Genomic DNA, 15,427 nt, shown 5'->3' with positions numbered 1-15,427 from the left:
AGACAGTGGTCACTTCACTCCTGTGCTTGGATCCTGCACATGTGCAGTCTGCAGACCACGTATGCGCTGCGGCCATTGCCAAGGGATGTTTCCTATGGAACACTCTTCCAGACAGATTTGTGATGTGTAGCCCATAGGCTACAGCGGCTTACACCATCTTCAGAAGGCTCATGCTGCGCGCATCTAGGTTTCGGAATGTTTCGCATTCTGGAACTTAATAAATCTGTCAGCATTGCATCCCCTATAGAAACTAATGGGGGTTGCGTTGCCGACGCAAATGGAGGGACAGCAACAGATATCGGAGAATACTTAATATTTGCGGCTATCCCCCGAAAACGGTTTTCGGGGAATACAGTGCAAATATTGAATGATAAATGGGCCCATATAAATTTTATGACTATCTGACTTCTACTGCACCCGGCCACCCTCCCCCCGATCATCACGGCTCTGTACCCGCCGATCCATCCCAACTCTCCACCCCTCATTCGGCACTGTCCAGTGTCACACATATATATGTATATATATATATATATATGTATGTATGTATGTGTATATATATATATATATATATATATATATATATATATATAAATATATTTTATGTGCGTGTGTGTATATGTATATATATATATATATATATATATATATATATATATATTTAAACATGAACAGTCGTGTGTGTATGTTTGTATATATATTAGGGATGTGCAGGCTCGGATAGGTTCGAGTTTGCACGTGGAGTTCGGATTTTTCCCTCCAAAAAAACGGAACTCAGAACGAGGCAAAACGTCATCTTACATGGACGAACATCATCATTCCTGGACAAAAGTCCAGGAATGATGATGTTCGTCCATGTAAGATGACGTTTTGCCTCGTTCTGAGTTCCGTTTTTTTGGAGGGAAAAATCCGAACTCCACGTGCAAACTCGAACCTATCCGAGCCTGCACATCCCTAATATATATATATATATTTAAACACGAACTATCGTGTGTGTGTTCAATATATTTATTCAAAACATGCAAAAGTAGGCAGGCAGTCTCCGCCTACTTCTGTGACATCACAAGTTGGACAGAAGTTGGCTGGTCTGTTGAAAAAGTTGGCAGGTTGCCTGGTTGGATGAAAAGTTGGTTAGATGTGTGGGGAAGCATTTTAGTTGGACAGACAAGTTGGACGGTTGGGCAGTTGGCTGGTTGGACAGATAATCTTTAGATGTGTGGCCAGCTTAACTCTGGCCACATACCCAATGACATGTTGTTCCCATACCTAGCATAGGTTAGGTGTAAATCCTGATAATGGTGGTGACTGCTGCATTTGCAGACAGAGCTACTTGGGGTGTTGCATACACAAAGAGAATTGCATTGCTTGCTGATGGTAATGTGTATGCCTAAGCATTACATCTGATTTAGAAATAGGCCCTGTATGTGCATTTGCTGAGCATCTGATGTTCTATCAGCTATTTCAGTCTACAGATAGGCTTTCTGAAGTGTCCCTCAATGGGGCTATCAGCAAGGAGGCATGTAGATCCTTTTGTCCTGCTATGAATAGAAAACATAACATGCCTATTATTGAATATCACTATTAGATTTAGAATTTTTGATAACTTGTATTTAAGTGTTTTGAGGTGTTTTTAAAATTGCTGGCATTATTATTTGGGACTTGCAATAGGACAAATTATAGCTATTCTTACTTGCGTACCTCTTGTATGGCAACACCATACAAGATGTAATCTACATTACTTCTGTGCTCCCAGGTGGAGATGAGCAATTTTTTTTAAAACTGTTTCAGAGAATAGCTTCGTATGAGTTTGACCATTTCTAGTTCTATACAGACATTACATTCCCCAAATAGTGAATTTACCAATACAGTGCGGAATGGCAAAGCAAACCTAAATCTCATCTGCAAAATGACCTGCTCCACTGCAAAATTTCCCTGCGGCTTCTCATTTGTAGTCATTGGAATAACTTGTCTTCTTTGTCTCGGGGGTCTACGGATAGTCCAAAAACATGCCTCTGTAAGATACTGGCTTGTTTATGGCACAGTTTTAACTAGCTGCCTAAATAATGGGATTGATTTATTCTTTCAAACTATTTCTTGCTTGTAACAGATCAAATGTATTTCTATGATCCAGGTTCCAGCTTTATTGCATAATATATTGATAAAAAGCAAGTTCAGAATAATATCGCTGACTTTCTAATAATTATTTTTATTGTCTGGTGATCACCAGACAATAACATCATATACTACCTGAAGCGTTAGGATATCCAGAGTTCGAAGGTCTAATGATCTTTTGCTGGAAAAGTGGATTATTACCAAAGCAAGAACCACATACTATTTGTTGGCGGTGGTTTGAAAAAAAAAAATACATACATTTGCATTTAGTTCAATACTAATGCTATTTTAGTTATAATTTGTGTGTGTACAGAATACATTATTACTGACATTGTTGAAATACGCCCTGCCCCAAAAGTGTCAAAATAGGCTCAGCAGTAAAGTATATTAGCCACCTTTCAGATGTGCACAGTTGTTGCTCTCCAGTCTGTAATTCCCATCTGGTTTATGTGTCAGCCTCTGTATTTCTGGAAGGTCCTGTTTCAGTGCTGCAAGTGCGTCACTGCAGCTACCCACACATGCACAGTAGAGGTATTCCATTCAATTTGCACTGCAATATGTGCTATAAGGCAAGCCACCATCATGCAAGCCAATGATCCGTTCTCTCTAAGAGATATGTTTACTAAAGTGAGAGGTTTTAAAAGTGGAGATATTGCCCATAGCAACTAATCAGATTCTAGCTATTATCTTCTAGAAGGTGCTAGATAAATGTTAAGTAGAATCTGATTGGTTGCTATGGGCAACATCTCCATTTCTAAAAACCCGCACTTTAGTAAATATACCCCTAAGTCTGAGAGTTGCTGAAACACTGCTCTTTACCTTTAATTCATGATCTATTGACAGAAATATTCTATTCATTCTAAAATTTAAATTGAAGAAATTATGCCGTAAGATATGGCAGAGCCAAAATGTCAACTCCTTTACCATATGTTATGCCGTAATTTGACCATCTGTACAGATATTGTGCTAAAATTTCAATTATTCATGCATTATTGCATGCCAAACGTGATAGAAATTGGACAATGCATTCTTGCTTCTTGGTACTGACCTTTCCATATTTTGAATTTCTGTTTTCACCTTTCATGAATTATATTAGTAGCCGTTTATTACAACTAATTGGCATTTTAGGTTTAGTGGTCCATTTAGCGATCATAGTCATTATTTTAATTTTTTTTGCTTTATACTATTTATTGAGATCTCAAATACATAGGTGTTTATTTTGATACACAGGAAAGTCAATATCTTTTTGCTTTGTTTAGTGCACTTGTAGTGTGTTATGTTTTTATTTCAGTTCCTAGAATCCATTTATGTTAAAACATAGAACTCTGGCAGAAAGCACATGCATCTAAACAAGTAGTTTTGTTTTCTATTTATTTTTTATTTTCTTATTGGACACAATAGTCATGCATCCTGCCACCCTTTGCATGCATGTCTGCGTTAGCAACGCAGACATGCATGAAGAACACCACAAACAGGCGCCCTCTCGGTAAGAGCGGGCCTTTGCGAATGAGGGACTTCCGAGTCTATGACCCAGAAGCCCCTCTGGCGTCCTTCTGCACACGCGCCACAGGATTTGTGTGACATGGATCCGATTTGGATCCCTCTCTCAGCACTCTCCCGATAGAAGCCCATAGGCTTCTATAGGGTAACGCCTTCAGGAGACGGCGTTACCCACTACAACCAAGCCCCGGAGTGCATACAGGAAATGCAGTCAAACCTGCAGTTTCAGGGTTTGACCGCATTTCTACTATTGCATCCGGCCCATATTGTTTTACAAAAGAACAGAAAAAAAAAATCTTATGCACCATGCATTACTTAATGCTATTGCTTCTGTCCATACATGAAATGTTACAAATTGAATAAAATGCAAGTGGACATAAAATAAATAATAAAATAAAAAAATCTTTTTTGTATAGTTTAAGTGGTTCTGAAGACTTTTCTAGTTATTCTTCCTTATATCCTCACCCATGTATTCAATGTGGACTTACATAACCATCATCTAATAATGTCTGCAAGGATGGGAAGACGGGGCATGTGTATAATGAGCTGGAGGGAGACACAATGCAGGCTGACATTTGTGTGACCTATGTATTTGTTCATGGCGAGCACTTTCATTCAGCAGCCTTCTATATATAGCTGGTGCTTTGAGGGAAGTAAAGACGGATTGTATTAGAGACATTGATTTTGACACAAAGTAAGAGTTTGCATCTTTCGGGCATTGTTTTATTACTACCATGCCACATAGTGTTTCTTCTTTGTAGATTGAAATTGTTTTAAATATTCGTAAGAAGGTCTTGTTTAACTGAGACAGAGAGGCAAAGACTCTGAATACCAATTTATACCTGAGCAGGTCATGAGTTCCAGGATAATTCGCAAAGTAACTACAGCTACCTAGCTTACAGCTGCTGAAAGATTTATTTTAGTCTATTTGGAAAGCACAACAGTTGTGCTTCTCTCTGTCAGGGTTGGTTTGCTTCCACTATTTTTAAGCGACACTGCATTAAATCTAAAAAGACAGAGTAAATTATTAAGTAGTTTGTCTTCTCTGCTCTTTTCTTTTGTCCCCTCCAAAGGTCAGCATATGCTTAGAATGCAATAGCAGCAAGTTACGTGGACTCAAGCGAAAATGGATACGGTGCTCAGCCCAAGCAACAGTCTTGCATCTAAAGAAGTTCATAGCCAAAAAACTTAATCTGTCATCTTTCAATGAGGTAAGGCCTAGCCTTGTCATTCTGCCTTTAAGTGACAGAATGGATGAGGAATCGATCTACACATCCGCATAATGTATGGAGCATAAGCCATGCCTGTTTGTTTTATTTTTTATTTTTATTTTTTTGGTGTTTTTGCATTTTACAATGCCTGACATTTATTGGTCATATTTTATTGTTAGTTAGCAAGACAACCCTGATGATAAAGTTTTACAATCAGATATTTTAGAAATAAATGGCAACCCACTTTATTCCATATTTAACAAATATCAAGGGGAAACATTTGCATTTTAGTATCGTAACCTCAGATTCCCTAGCACAAGGAAATATAGTAGCTATGCCTGCAAAAGAACTGACTTATTTGAAGCCTCATATCGGAGGTGATGACATCATTGCTTGTGCTACAAAGTTAGCCTCTAACCATAGAATATTCTAATTGTGTATCAATATGAAGTATATAGTCTAAAAGGTCTAGTGTGACTATACAGTACACAGTGCCTAGTTGTCAAACTACATGTCGTACACAGAATGAGCTAATTGGCTCTGATGAGATATAATACACATGGTTCTACATTATACAAGGTGTTTCACAAAAGGGCCTGTATAATAGGGTCACAAGGAAGAAGCCCTGTCTGATAAGTCCTTGGTGACTAAGAGTTTTCAAAAGTGGCAAGTAGAAGGTACTGCGGATATATTGTACAAACTTGAGGTTTGATGAAATTAAAGTGGACTGAATGCATAGTAGTATTTCATTATATATTTCACACTAGCCATCAGTGGCAGATCAAGCAATAAATGACAGGAGCAGCACCATAATACAAATAATTATATTGCGACCTTATATCCTAAAAAAATGTTATCTCTGTATGAATCAGTTTTAAAAATTAAGATATAAAAAAGAAAATATAGTGTTTGATTAGAGGCTGCAAGTACAGATACTTACAGGTACTACAAGTACTGTTAGTACTACAGGTGTGACATCTGTACATTTGTGCACACGGACACTTTGGCACATGGTATGTTGCTGCCACACCATTCCTGCACTTGTCTGCTCCAAGTGCGACGACTTCTTTTTTTTTTGGAACGCTCTGGAAGATAGCAGGATAAGGCAGTGGACATTATTCTATGTGGTCTGCAATCCACTGCCGTCCTGTGGCAACTTACCCTTAGTCATTTACCTGCAGCCTGCTCCAAAGCTTGTGCCTAATATATTCCCAATAGCTTCTTGCAGCCTAAAAATGTTGGAGGTGTTTCCTGAACCTCCTGACTGATATTTATGATTGTGGTTGCGTGCAGCGTATTGCTAAAAGTAACTTGAAATAGTCATGGTTGAGCAGCAGTGATTTAATACTTTCCATATGTTCTGTATATTTCCTTATTTAAATAATGGAAAACAAATTCCAAATTATCATTATTTTTTTTTAAATTGGCGATTAGAATTATTTAACAATTATAGTACTTCTGCATGTTTCAAATTGTATTTATTTTCTTTATTACAGTTGGACATATTATGCAATGAAGAAATCCTTGGGAAGGATCACACGCTTAAGTTTGTTGTTGTTACAAGGTGGAGATTTAAGGTATAAGTAATGATTTTTTGACTGGATGTGTGCTCTACTATATATGGTCAGTTTTTCACTAGCAGTAAAGTTCTTTAAAATATATCTAGCTGACATCATTCTTACACTGAATCATGGTCTCTGCTAAGCCCAGTCAATCATTTTGTCTCCATTTCATCTGAAAGTTTAGGATTGATTTTTAAGACTACTTATCGTAGTTTGACATAATAAAGTGTGCTGGAACTATATTACACATCCACAGTGATTAGCGGCGCAGAAGACTGTTGTCTAGTTTCATTTTAATTTTCTTAATTTAAATAGTCTATAGCTAAAGCTTGACACATACATGTATTCAGACTGGTTTAATTTCCCAGGTCCAGTCCTTGTGCTGAACTATACAACACAACTTCTGCCTTACTACATTTTTTTATACGAGGGTTGTTCAAAAAGTAATGCCTAAATGCTCACAATTCAAATTTTATTATAGATACAGATTTGAAAGTTTGCAGTAAAATACTTTGAAGTCTTAGTAACAGAATGACTACTCAAAAAATTCACCATGAGAGGGCCAAACAGATGAAAGTCAGAAGGGGCCAAATCAGGACTGTATGGTGGATGTGGCATTATTGCCCATCCCATTTTGGCAATGGCTGCAGATGTTGCCATCGAAGTGTGAGATCTGGCATTGTCGTGGTGTAAGATGACATTTGACAGTGGAATTGTTTGACCTTTTTTTGCGGATGGCTTCTTTTGGGTTCTTAAGTGTAATAATATATTGATCACTGTTGATTGATTGGTTTGGTTCCAAGTAAGTGATGAGAATAACACCTCTGCAATCTCAGAAGAATGTGGCCATGACTTTGTTTACGGATTGCTGTGATTTAAACTTTTTTGGCCTAGTTGAACTTGGGTGTTTCCATTGCTTTGATTGGGCCTCTGTTTCTGGGTCATAAAGTAATACCCAGGTCTCATCTTCTGTAATGACATATTCCAAAAACGTCTCAGGGTTGGCTTCAAGTTGGTCAAAAGGTCATTGTACACTTCCACCCTCTGGGCCTTATGATCCCTGGTTAATTGCTTTGGAACCCATTTAGCACACACTTTACGATATACCAAATCATTGATTAGTGTTTCTACAGTGCCATGGCTACATTCAAGTTCATCACTGACATCTCTGATGGCCACACGACGGGCTTTCTGAATCATTGCATCGACTTTGTGTCTGTACTCTGCTGTCACTACAGTTGATGGTCTGCCACCACGAGGTTTGTCGCTCACGGACGATTCTCCCGATTGAAAACGCTTCGTCCACCTTCTGACATTGCTATAGTCAATTGTACGCTCACCATACACTTTTTTCAGTCTTCTGTGGTTTTCTGTAGCACTGCAGCCTTCTTTTTCCAGAAATTCAATGACTGCTCTTTGTTTCATCTTGGATTCAATGGTATTTCTTGGACTACCTAAACAAAAATACATACTGTATATAGTTAGCAGACATATTAAACTACAAACTGACAAAGTTTCAAATAAATGTTGCATATTTCAGTTATGAGCATTTAGGCATTACTTTTTGGACAACCCTCGTATATATTTAATTTTTTTTAGCGAAAGGTTGGAAGTTTTGGTTTTGATACAGTAGAAGTTGGCGATTATAAACAGCTGTTTCATGCATTTAGATTTTTCAGTCTGATGCAGTACCAGTTATACAAGTCCACAGCTTACCAAGTCTGGGTGGGAAGAGGTTACAAAAAGAAGCTTTAAAAAGGTCTGATTAAGGCCCACAACCAGATATTTTGTCAGTTTCTCATAAGTTTCTCTATCCTCTATCTATTTCCTTCGTCAACCTGGTATGTGGTTGTCTTATATTTTTTTTTTAATATGATCTATTTTTTGTATAATTTGTTATATTGACTTTCTGGTGCTGTTTTATGGTGACTTACAATTAGACAATTAATTTTTTTTCTTAATACAAATATGGATAGTGGATAATTATTTTTGTTTTAACTATTTGACCAAATTGTGTTATTTTCCAAATTTTAGTTGAAACAAACATACATTGAAGCTATTTTTTAGAGCATCTCCTTGTATGCAGGTTCACCTATGCCAATCTTTACCAAGTGAATAGGGTTTTCAAAGACATTGGGACAATTCAATTTAGCACTATGCTGAATAGCCCCAGGAAGGCACTCCCGGAGTTATTCAATTGACCACGCTGTCAAGTCTTCCTATAGGATTTCTGCTCGCACCCTCCTGATGTATAAGCAGAAATCTGACTTAAGTGCTGGCCGCGATACTGTTTTCCAGTTTAGAGAGGCGCTACAGCCTCGTGGCCAGCACTTTAGTCAGAGAATGCAGTTTATTGTGACCAAACACCCAGTTTATTGGGTGTAGTCAATTGACTAGCTCCGGGAACTACTTCCCAGGGATATTCAGGATCGCACTGGATTGAATCGCTCCCTTTAGGGGAACTTATTGTTGTTCTGCTAGCTATGAGCATAAATAAGAGACCTGTTTAGCACAACATTTAAATCCTTCTCTTGATACTGTACAATTGCTCTATAAATTTGGATGCCCTTACAATTCTTCAGCAAAACTTTTGCATTGATGTATATGTGTGTGGTTTATTTAAGGTTCATTCCATGAAAATGTTATGTTGCTTACAAAAGAAAAAAAAAAACCAATAAAAAAAATTGTGACCATGTATTTAATATCTAATAATAGTTCCTTTTATAGTACTAACAATTGTTATGATAGATTCATGTGTTTATATTCATAATTTACTTAATTTTGTTTTGGAAGTGATTTTGGGGAATGAGCCCTTAATCATCTAGGCTTTTCATCACCAGAATTTGTAAATCACATTATGGCCCAAGTGTAATACCAAGATCATCAACAGTGCAAGGATCATTTGCAAAACATTTTAGGTCTATATACTTGCATAACTAGTGTAGGCTAGTAAACTACTAACCATTTCATATTTCTGACTGACTCTTGGCCAACATTAGACAAATTTTCTAAATGTATTAAATGTGCACGGAGACTCTAGTTAACACTTATTTTAATTCTAGTACATAGAGAAAAATACACTTGGAAAATCACTAACCATGTTAATCTATGTTGCTACAGGCAAGCTTACCGTAATCAGTAATGGCTAGTATATGGGTATCCTTGGGGGTTCAAAACAAATTCAGTTTTGTTTACAGTTAGCCTAGAAGCAGGATACTTTCCAGGCTACACTATACCTACATGTTTGTCATGTTTTTAATTTCAGCAGTAAGTTTTAATGTTAGAAGTTTATTATTCACTAAACTTTTTAGCCATCCACTTTGGTCTTTATTCTGAGAGTTGATGACTATGGCATAAATATGCTTTTTGGATCGCAATAGATATAAAAACTCCTTATTCTGCGGGTGAGGTTATTTACTTTACTTTAAAAGCTACATCACCAGCTGAGTTAAGTAGCCCCTTCCCAGAGCCCTGAGGGTTAATTCATGATGGTCTTTTTATGACTAAATGGTTTGTCTTGGTGCCCAGCCAAAAACCTGGGCTGTTTGGTCCTCCTGTTCATCCAGAACCCTCAACAACAGCAATCAGAAGCTGCAGTCACTAATTATGTGGCATCTGATTGGCCCTCTTGCTCGGATCCCCTTATCTGCAGTCATTTAAAAGTGGCTACTTAAATTGGTATTGGTAATGTTGCTTTAAACCTAAAATTACTTCTACATGAAATTATATTACATTTTATAGTTAACCTTTGTTTAGCAAAACAATTTCTGCCAGAACATGGCAACTTCTTTTCCCGTGGTTCAACTCTGGAAAATTCAGTCATAGTATGGTTGTGTAAAAGAATTAATGGAATAGATGAGACGGAAAGTGAAATTGTCTCTAAAAATGAAGCATAATCTATTTCAAAGACACGATGAGTTTGAAAATATAACTTTTGTACATCCATGGGTTTCCTGAAATAATTTGCTATAATCATACATTTACGGAAGGAAAGAATTGACATTATTTGCTTGTTAAACATAAACAAGTGTCCAGACCTCGGAGGATTGGGGGAAGGACATTATCTTTAATTTGTTTCATGTGAAAATCACTGAAAGATGGACCAAACAAGCATTTTGTTAAGCCTCCAGGTCATTGGATAGCTTTCCATAATGTGAACAAATTAGCCTTCAAGTCAAATGGACTATTTCCTCCTCCACTGAACATGGGCCATTATCACATAGGTTCACCAAACATTTTAACTTTTTGTAGTTAAGTGCAAATGTGCATCTTTATCTGGATTTGCTCTCAAGTAAATCCTGATGAACTGCAAATGGTACAAATGGTGTTTTTTTATTTTTTACCATGCAGGGAAACATGTAGCATGCAGATACTGGGCATCATTATTTTTGCACTGTGATTGGAATAAACTCCCCCAAACCCCCCCCCCTCCCTCCCTACTCTGCATCTGTCTTTTTTTTTAAACCGCCTCCCCCCGCATTGCAGCATAGTTTTGTCAAGGTGCATATATATGTGTGTGTACACCTTCTCGCTGTAACTGTGAAAGGAGACTGCAAGCAAATTTAATTAAACATTTCTACAACGCCTAACTGTAGTCTGTTTTGAAGATACTGACTGTATGTGAAATGGAAAGTTTGAGTTCATTTTATTATTAATTCCTTTTGCACAAACCCTGTGTTACAGCACGATTATATTTAGCCTCTGTTTACTAAATACATATTTGTGCTTTAGTGGTTATACAGAGAGAAATTTTAAAGATCTTTGTTTCCTGTTTAGTTAAGGAGGGCTGGGTCTATTTCAATTGAAAATGATCTCCAATAAAACAATTTTCAGATTGAGATGACAAAATCTCCATTTGTAATCAATGTATTTATTTTGGCGCTGTGTATATTTGATAGGGAAATGTGGACAATATCACAATAATTTAGATATCATGATGTCTATTTCATAATGTGTTAATATACTTATACACATTTTAGTTCTTGCCTTCCTAACACATGCATTTGCACACCTGACACCAGTAGCTAGTTCTAAGTTATTGAGCACTTCTGTGCATAAGTGATGTATTTTTGTTTTTTATTTATTTGGTCTCTTACTAGTGGTGATCTTTATTTTAGAAAAACCCAGTCAACAACATGAAGTTGAGCATTTAAAATTACATTTAGCAACTTTACCCAAGGCTTAAATTATAGAAATTGTCATGTAATGCTTTTTCTTTTTTGTATTGTAAATTTAAGTCTAGAACAGTAGAGTCACACTAACATTGTCAATGTCTTTGTTTTTTTGGGGGGACAGAAAGCACCACTCCTCCTGCATTACAGGCCGAAAATGGACCTGCTGTAAAAGAACTGATTTGTCCTCTTGGGACAAGGTTTTTGCAGAGACTATCACGGGCACCGGCATAGTGCACCACATGACTCAAGACATGTGACCTGAACCAGCGGATTCAAGCCAGAAGATTGTAGCGTGCTCACAGAAGAACCTCTTCACTTCAAAACAATTCTATTACACAACACAGTTACCAGAATTCTGGACAGGAAAATATTTATACTTTTTGTACAAAAAGAAATAATTTTTCACAACTCAAGACACTACCAGCATGGCGTTTACAAATATTGGACACTTTTCATGGATATTCTTGTCTTTGCTGCAAACTACATCCAAGTTTGTTTTTGAGATGTATTGATCGTCATATATATAAATAAATAAATATATATATATATATATAATAGATAAAGAGATTGACACCAAATTACCTTATGTTGCTTTTTAATTGTTAATAGATTTTATAAATCTCTTACAATTAAAACCCACTATCAACTTTATTTTGTAGATACTATATAAAAAGGAAAAAAGCAACAACTATTTAGGCTGATAGCCCAGTGCAGACATTTGAGCCAATATGCTTATGTCTCTGTAAAAAAAAAAGACAAAGTGGAGTCAGTTGTGATTGTGCTGTTCAGAGTTCCATGTTTCGAAGTAATTACGGAGCTGAAAAGATCAGTTACAAATATATCAGTGGGGTTCTCTGGTATAGGCATTGACCAGTGGTTATAACTCCGATCTGTTGTCACAGTGCACTTTTGGCCTTTTGCTGCAATATTACGTGAATTCCCCTTTCTTGCTCCAGGGCCATACTGTTGCAGACCAGATACTGGTGATCTGTTCGGTCAAAGTTGACCGAAACAATATATTCCATAATAGGTTGCATTAACAAAATTCTGTTTATAAACCCGACGACCTGTGCTGTAGTTTTGAGATCTAATTGATCTTGGTGCTAAGCTCATCTCCCAAACCTCTTTTTTTATTTGTCATATCTAGAAATATGGAGATGGTACAGTGAATTTCTCAGTCACTTCCTGGAGAATAATTAAAGTCTTAAGACAAGTGATTGACACTGGCGCCTGCTAGAATTGCAGTTCTCTACTGTGATAAAAGGGTTAAAATGGACCATGCACACTAAAGAATGTAACTAATGTAAAATGAATGCATATATTCATCAAACAATCAACATGTTTGCAACTATCTGTTGGATCACTTGAATTTGCTATGGTGCTACACTAACCAATCTGTTGCTGAAATTGAATATATACCTGTATTGGCCAGCTTCTTAGTGGCTTGAACTGTCTATTGCTACTTATCAATTTAACAGCAAACTGTAGATGGGTACATTTAATCCAAGACAGTGTTAACAAGCACAACTGGTCTTTCTAAACACTGTACAACTATGCCTTTTACAATGTGTTAACTTAACAACCTCAGCATTAAAGAAACATTGTTTTTGTTCTGATGAATATCATGTCACAATTTCCTCTCTCCCTACTGTCTATCCCATTTGAAATAATGTGGGAGCAAGAAGAAAAATGGACTAGTTGCACTGCTTGAGCTAACATTCTGCAGATAGAATTTATAAAGGAGATACTGGATGAAATGAAGCCTCTGTGAGGTACTTTATAGTGTTGCTCCTGGAACTTCAAAGTAAATATTACACTTGAGAATGGGCTAGAAAGCACTTTTTTGTCAGATTTTGTTTGATACATCTGTGCTGTTTTCACAAACCACACTTGGCCTATCGGTGTCTGGAATATATTTTGAAGGTGGAGGAATGTTATCAGTGAACAGGGTTTTAAGAACTTTTTTCACTGTGTTATGTCTGCAAAAATAATATTTATATGTCTTTGTTGTATCTTGCAACAGTGAGACCAGAGATAGCCAGGTATACAGTTTTGTTTAATATAGTTCTTATTGAATATAGAAAATTCTGACAGAATATATGATAAATTTAACAAGGACTGGCGGGGTTTAAAAAAAATAACTTTATAAAATTATTTATTCTATTTTAAGCTTTCTATATTATTTTACCATTGAAAAGAATTAAGTGACCAGCTTTATTTACGGGCATATAAAATTGTAAAATGGTTTAACAAGCTTCTTTTTTTTTTTTTTTAAATGAATAATTAAATGGAAAGCATCAGGAATGCGGTTGTGCAATAGATTTGCAAAATGCTTAGTTTAAGTAAATGTATATCTTCAGTGCTCTGAAAATATGGATAATTGAAAATATTGACTGAAGCAGATTGAGAATTTATTTTTAAATTATTTTTAAGCAATGGCAAACCAGTGTTTTTCAATTTATTTTCACCCTGTTACAATACATTGAAAATGCTTTACTTCTATGCATCTAATATATGATACAAATTCACGGTTCAGTAGTGTTAAATAATTTGAGGCAGAACAACATTTTTTTTAATTTGGGCTAATATATCATTCAGAATTGAACATAACATGGTGCTATTTAAACTTTTTATGTCCAGTGTTTTTATTTTCAATATCACATAATTCTTATTTTCCACTTCATATTATTGTACTATTTTTTTTCTTGTTTGATGTCCATTCCTATATTGCTCTCTGAGTGAATATAACAAGCCTTTGTAAAACAACTTTTGTATAGTGTACCAGGAAGAGGAGTTTGTTAATTACGCAAAATTAGTTTGTTATTTTACATTTATTTTTTCTTGTTATTAGTTTTTCCTCATACCTGTAAATTAATACAAAGACTGTTAAGCAAAAATGTTCTCTTATTGAAGACAAAGAAAACCAATCAGGTAGAATTTTAAGTATTCAGCTAACTTAGCTGGCCCTTAACTTTTAATGCCACATTTGTTTTGTTTGCACATGTAAATGGAGTATCAAAAATTTTCATTTTGTTATACATGTACGAAATGCAAGGTATATATTTCCACCTAACCTGGAACCATTAAGGCAGGTTCTTTATGATGTATTTTCAATTTGTATATGCTATCCATTAGTGGAATAAACACTAATAAGTACAAATACCAGTAGTTGATTCCAGTATAACAACAAAATAAATAAATTGTACTAATGGAACAATTAATTAATGGTTTCCAGTACCATTTTTTTTAAAGCCTGAAGAATTTCATGTACTTAAATAAACTCAACAAAATCATTAATTTAATTACATTTTTCTAAAATGTTTACATTTTAAAATTTTGTGTTCCTGTGTAAAAATTGTATCGATTTATAAGTTATTTTTTTTTTGGTCCATCATGCCCTTGGGTAAGGTTATATTGCTTAATGTTTTAATTTTATTACAGTGAAGCTTGTATTCTGTGTTTTGCCAATTAATAATATATGCTTGTAATAAAAGCATCAACAAAATGCATTTGTTTATTATACTCCTGCTTATTTTGAAACCCGTTATTATTTTTGTTATGACATTCTGAAAATACTTTATGCTGAAACTATGCAACTTTTTTATTAACCGTTTTACATATAGAATATTTAGGCACAATATTTTCATTGAGATATATGCCAATTAACCATAACATTAAAACCATTAAGAGAATTTATAACTTCTGCACAAGTGCACCTTTATATTTCCTATATATATATTATTTATAATAAACCCCATATGTATAATCTTAATTTGTTTTCTATATTCCTATTCTTTGGGGGTGCCACCGTTTGACAACTTCCAAAGCAGATTAAAAGAAAAGAAAAAGGTTTGTTTTGGAATGGCACACT

At 35.7% G+C, this 15,427-nt stretch overlaps 1 protein-coding gene across 1 annotated transcript in view; it reads left to right on the top strand.

Moving 5' to 3' along the window:
• PCGF3 (polycomb group ring finger 3) overlaps nt 1-15,013 on the top strand; it is a 105,017-nt gene extending 90,004 nt beyond the window's left edge. The window contains exons 7-9 of the mRNA XM_088478495.1: nt 4,683-4,820; nt 6,317-6,397; nt 11,678-15,013. Coding sequence (XP_088334621.1) covers nt 4,683-4,820; nt 6,317-6,397; nt 11,678-11,725 — 267 coding nt within the window. The 3' untranslated portion in view covers nt 11,726-15,013. The remainder of the gene's footprint in view (nt 1-4,682; nt 4,821-6,316; nt 6,398-11,677) is intronic.
• Nucleotides 15,014-15,427: the final 414 nt, after the last annotated feature.

Source organism: Taudactylus pleione, unplaced genomic scaffold (genome assembly GCF_031769625.1).
Source record: "Taudactylus pleione unplaced genomic scaffold, aTauple2 ptg000214l, whole genome shotgun sequence".
Taxonomy (NCBI): Eukaryota; Metazoa; Chordata; class Amphibia; order Anura; family Myobatrachidae; genus Taudactylus; species Taudactylus pleione.
This window is presented reverse-complemented; position numbering and strand designations above follow the sequence as displayed.